The 5,293-nt window shown below is 40.3% G+C and overlaps 1 protein-coding gene across 1 annotated transcript; it reads left to right on the forward strand.

The window, feature by feature from the left end:
* Window positions 1–1,113: 1,113 nt before the first annotated feature.
* On the forward strand, window positions 1,114–4,479 carry LOC131051196 (glutamate receptor 2.7-like). Its single transcript, XM_059221271.1, has 6 exons — window positions 1,114–1,441; window positions 1,542–2,875; window positions 2,958–3,238; window positions 3,337–3,368; window positions 3,520–3,926; window positions 4,009–4,479. Exons 1-6 carry the CDS (start codon window positions 1,186–1,188, stop codon window positions 4,387–4,389), a joined length of 2,691 nt encoding a protein of 896 aa, XP_059077254.1. The 5' UTR covers window positions 1,114–1,185; the 3' UTR covers window positions 4,390–4,479.
* The last annotated feature ends 814 nt before the right edge of the window (window positions 4,480–5,293 follow it).

Below are 5,293 nucleotides of genomic sequence, written 5' to 3' on the forward strand. Positions count from 1 at the left end.
ACCATAGTTGAAGCTCAGAATAGGAAGAGAGCAACCAAGGGCTTTCGCCCTAGCTAGTACAAACAACCTCCATTATTGCACCCAAACATGCCATAATGTTATGAATATTGCTTCACCAACCTTTTGCATTCTTACCTTATCCTAAAATTATGTATTTCTCATATTTTTGATTTAATTTAGATCACATCTATTAAATAATATAATCGTAAGCCTAAAAAAATGAGACCCTAATATGTGAAATAGAAGTATGGTCACTTTCTACACTACATAAGATACTTTTCGACAAGTTTGGAACAAGAAAATGTTAGTCAAAACCTATTCTACTATAGTATGTAGAGGGTTTCTTTTACTAAAAAGTAACTACATGCTTATAAAACTTATCAATTTTCTTAGAATAATATTCACTACCATTTTCTATTTGCTATTCAAGAAAGTTTCAAATTCGTTAAGCTTGGTAAAAACTTTAAATTCAACATAGATAAAATAAATTTTAGATATATTTAGAGGCATCATTAATCAATGAAACATAATATTAAGATTTTACAATAGAACTCAAATTTTCTAGACCATAAACATTCAACTAGAAAAATTTTATTCTAAGAGTGAAGAAAAGCCAGTAAAAGTTGAACTTGCTGAACTCTTCATCTTACACTATTTTGGGTTAAAACAGTCATTCCAAAAAAAATGTGTCAATCAAACCATGCATAAAAGATTGTAGATGGATTGGTGTGTATATAATTGACAAAAGATCACAAACATATAGTGGACGCGGTTCTTTGAAAATCGACAAAACAAACTATTGCGACTACCTAGTAATGCCAAATTGATCATCGTAGAAAAGAAAACGCGTCAAAGAAAAACAAGAATAATTCAATCTCCACGAAGGCCGCCGCTACATTGAGATTTTCTGTCAAGTTGCTTTCTAGATAAGCAGTGGCAGTCAACTCACGGAATCCGCCAGCGTGGGATTCCGACTTTAAGAGGTGTTTTGACTATTCAGTATCCACCGACTACTCGCAACGTTTTCTCATTGTATTCCATACCCACTTCATCAAGTGTGCATATATATTATATATATGGGGAAAGAGATTAGAATATGCGTAGAACAAAGCTTGATCAGCTATAAATTTGGTTCAGGCTGTGAAAAGATTGTCAAATTCGAACTTTCAAGTTATCGCCAAGAAGATGAGGTGGAGCGAGTGTAGGGTAGCAATATTTGCTATCAGTTTGCTTTCAAATCTATGCTTTTCAACGCGAGCTGATAACAACGTTCATGTAGGAGCCATCGTGGACTTTGATTCTTTGGTGGGGAGAGTGGCCAAAACTGCCATTGAATTAGCCGTGGAGGACGTGAATAATGATCCACAACTTCTAAATGCCATGCGCCTCCTCCTACATGTCCGCGATGCGCAAGGCGATTCACTCCGCGGTGCCAGCGCCGGTAATTTCCTGATCCTCATATTCTTCACAATTTATCGGCTGTAATGGATTGTAATTCCGGATGTCCGACTTTAAAAATGTGATGGATTGTAATTATGCAGCTGTTGACCTGCTGAGAGAGGAAGCTGTAGCAATAATCGGGCCGCAAACTTCTCAAGTTGCAGAGTTCGTATCAGATGTCGGAGATGCAGGCCATGTGCCGATTGTGTCCTTCTCTGCTACGAGTCCTTTGCTTTCCAGCTCCAGATTTCCATACTTTGTTCGCATGGCACGGAGCGATGCGTCGCAGATGAAGGCCATTGCAGCCCTCGTACAGTACTATGGATGGAGAAGAATCGTGGCTGTTTATCCCAACAATGATTTCGGTTTCGGCGCCATAAACTCTTTAAACGATGCGCTTACGGACGTGGGATCCGAAATAGAATACAGGTCGTCAATTTCCCCAAGTGCGACCACGGAGGCCATAAGGGAGGAGCTCTACAAATTGAATAATATGCAGTCAAGAGTGTTCGTTGCTCATATGAACTCTCGTCTTGGATTGAAGCTGTTTGCGGAGGCGCATGCGATAGGAATGATGGGTCCGGGTTATGTCTGGATAACAACGGACGGATTTACGAGTCTTTTGGATACTCTGCTCAACACTTCCACCTTGGCGTCCATGGAAGGTATTGTTGGAGTCAAGACTTACGTTCCGAATTCTGAGAAGCTCAAGGATTTCACTAAACGGTGGAAACGGATTTTTATAGCTAAAAACGAGGACGAGGATTATGCCCAGACGGAACTCAATCAGTACGGTTTATTGGCATACGACAGCGTCCAAATGGTAGCCGGGGCCATTACTAAATTGGCATCCAGTAATACCAGCTTTAACTTCCTGAAGCCTTCTAGCCCTCCGCTAGGAGTTGGAAACGTAACGGACTTGACAAGAATCAGGGTGTTTCAGCAGGGCCAACGGCTGTTGCAACACATACATAGAACAAACCTTACAGGGCTAACGGGGGCTGTTAGACTTAGAAATGGAGAACTATCAGGGTCTATTTACGAAATAGTAAACGTGGTAGGTAAAAGTTACCGTTCGATTGGTTACTGGACGGATGAAAATCAAGTTCTGTCCAGTGTGTTACCGCTGCCTCCATACAATAGCGTGGAAAGTCTTAAGGCGGTGATTTGGCCCGGGGGAGGCACGCAGGTTCCACGAGGTTGGGTGATACCCACAATCGGCAAAAGGCTTCAAATCGGGGTGCCCGTAAAGAAGGGCTTCCAGGAGTTCCTAACAGTCACATATGATAAAAGCCGTAACCGAAGCACTGTCATGGGCTTCTGTAAGGATGTATTTGACGCGGTTCTCAGGCGGCTTGACTATGCACTACCATACGATCTCATCCCTTATATCTCTGATAACTATGACAATCTTGTCTACCAAGTCTACCTAAATGTCTGTTTCTTATTCTCATTCTGTATCGTATTTAAGCAATTTAAATCTTAATTTCGAATGGTGATGGAGGTTTGCTTTGCAGAAATTGGATGCGGTGCTGGGCGATACTACAATTTTAGCAAATCGAAGCAAATTTGTGGATTTTACACATCCGTTTACAGAAACTGGCCTGGTAATGGTGGTGCCCATTACAACTGATGGAGGAAATAATCCATGGGCATTTCTCCTCCCATTTACTCTCGACTTGTGGTGTGCAACAGGGGCATTCTTCGTCTTTACCGGAGGGGTGGTGTGGCTTCTTGAGCACGGAGAAAATGACGTCTTTGGAGGAGATACCACTACCCAAGTGATAACTTCTCTATGGTATAAAATGATTTCCTCTTCTACTATGTTCCCTACATTTCCTTCTCATATAAATAACTATGTATATCTCAATATTTTTCACTTGTCTTTTGTTCCAGGTTTTCATTCTCGACCCTCTTTTTCTCTCACAGTAAGTAATAGATAAAGAAGTGAGTTTTTCTTCCAGTTACATACTGTCAAAATCATATACTCTATAATGGTGTTGCATTCAACCATTTACAATTTACTTAGAAACATCTCTTCAGGTACTTTATACTGCTCAACTGTGGCAATGTTTGTAGGGGAGGCGATCGTGAGCAATTTGACTCGAATTGTCATTATAATCTGGCTCTTTGTAGTTTTGATATTGACGTCGAGCTACACAGCAAATCTCACTTCAATCCTCACAGTTAAACAAATAACGCCGACGATTACAAGTGTAGAATCTCTCAGAAATCAAGGAGTTCCCGTAGGCTATCAACGAGGGTCTTTTGTGCGTGATTATCTTCAACAGCACTTCGGCATATCGGAAAACAATATGAAATTTTATTCAACTCGTGAAGAATATAAAGAAGCTCTGACAAAGGGTCCAAACAAAGGCGGTGTTGCTGCTATTTTTGACGAGATACCATACATCCGCCTTTTCTTGTCTCAGCAATGCGGATATACAATAGTGGGGCCTACCTACAGAACCGGCGGTCTAGGATTTGTGAGTTCCCCTCAATTTTATTGACCTAATCCATTTTTAATGCATTTGTACGAGACAATTCTTAGCTATGCTTTTGGTGTAGGTGCTTCCCAAAGGTTCTCCTCTACTCTCAGACATTTCCAGGGCCGTTTTATCCCTGTCGGAGGACAAAGAAATGCAGAAAATCGAAGCAATGTATTTCAATGACACTTTGTGTGCTAGTCCTGGAGCAACAGTTGATTCAAACAGGTTGAGCATTTATAGTTTTGGGGGGCTGTTTCTAATTACAGGAACTGTATCACTAATAGCTCTAATGATATTTTCCTGCCGCGAATATATATGGATACTAAAGTATTTCTTAAATATTCTCCTATACAATATACTTAATTCCAGCAGTTTCTCTGCTACCCATATGGCTGCTCAAAGTGGAAATTCGCTTAACGGATCCCCCTCCGTTGTCCCTATCTATGGGGATTCTTCATAAGCACGAATTGTGATTCTCAAAACGCCTAAAGGCGTTTTCATGCATACAGTGCTCTGTATTGTTATCTTATTCAATTTATTTTACCTGTTGCAATTGGAGAGTAAATCTATAATGTAATGAAACATATTGAGGTCGGATTTTCGTATCCAACATCATGTTATTTAATTCCGAAGACGACTTCTTTGTACGTAGAAGATTGTGAGGTGGGAATATATTCTTTTAATTAATTTTTCCTTCGTTATGTATCTCTTACATGTCTATAAATTCTATTTTGAAATTTTCTAATTAGTCCGAAGAATGGTAAATCGGGAGAGGACCTGAATAACCTAATCCGACCGAAAAGATGGGTTTCAAATAAAGTGAGATGACCGACCGAAAAGATGGGTTTCAAATAAAGTGAGATGACCAAAACCCAAAAAGACATGAAGTTTTTTGAAAGGAGAGGCTTTTAACTGAAGCGATCAACTAGCGCGAATAGGGGTCCCAACCCCACCTAAGATTTCAATTTTAAAAACTGAGGAGTTTAGGAACCCCGAACCATCTTCCAAGAGTAACCCCAAGAACTGAGACAAACAAAGCCATTGTCTAACAGTGAAGGGGACCACGACGAGCCTAGAAGCAACTAGTTTTGGAAGGTACCCATAAACCTTGTAGTCATAGAATCACTCAACCATTCCACAGTGAAAAGACACCAACATGGAGTGGAAAACCTAGCAGGTACTAAAACAAGAATCACCTGAATAAGAGTCATGCTACCCACATAATGGTCCAACTCAATAGGACCAAAAACATTCATCACCACACAATGGACAATGCCTTAGGAAAACTCATCTTAAAAGGGTCTTCAAAATCAAGGAGAAAAACTGAACCCACAAGATGGTCCACCTTGATGGTAACTTGAACA

Source organism: Cryptomeria japonica, chromosome 5, assembly GCF_030272615.1.
Source record: "Cryptomeria japonica chromosome 5, Sugi_1.0, whole genome shotgun sequence".
In the NCBI taxonomy this organism is placed as follows: Eukaryota; Viridiplantae; Streptophyta; class Pinopsida; order Cupressales; family Cupressaceae; genus Cryptomeria; species Cryptomeria japonica.

Excerpts from the sequence above, each read along its gene's own strand:
- LOC131051196 (XM_059221271.1), top strand. The coding sequence starts at position 1,186 with ATGAGGTGGAGCGAGTGTAGGGTAGCAATATTTGCTATCAGTTTGCTT. Across the intron at positions 1,442-1,541 it reads ACTCCGCGGTGCCAGCGCCG|CTGTTGACCTGCTGAGAGAG; the intron begins GTAATTTCCTGA and ends GTAATTATGCAG. Across the intron at positions 3,239-3,336 it reads CAAGTGATAACTTCTCTATG|GTTTTCATTCTCGACCCTCT; the intron begins GTATAAAATGAT and ends CTTTTGTTCCAG.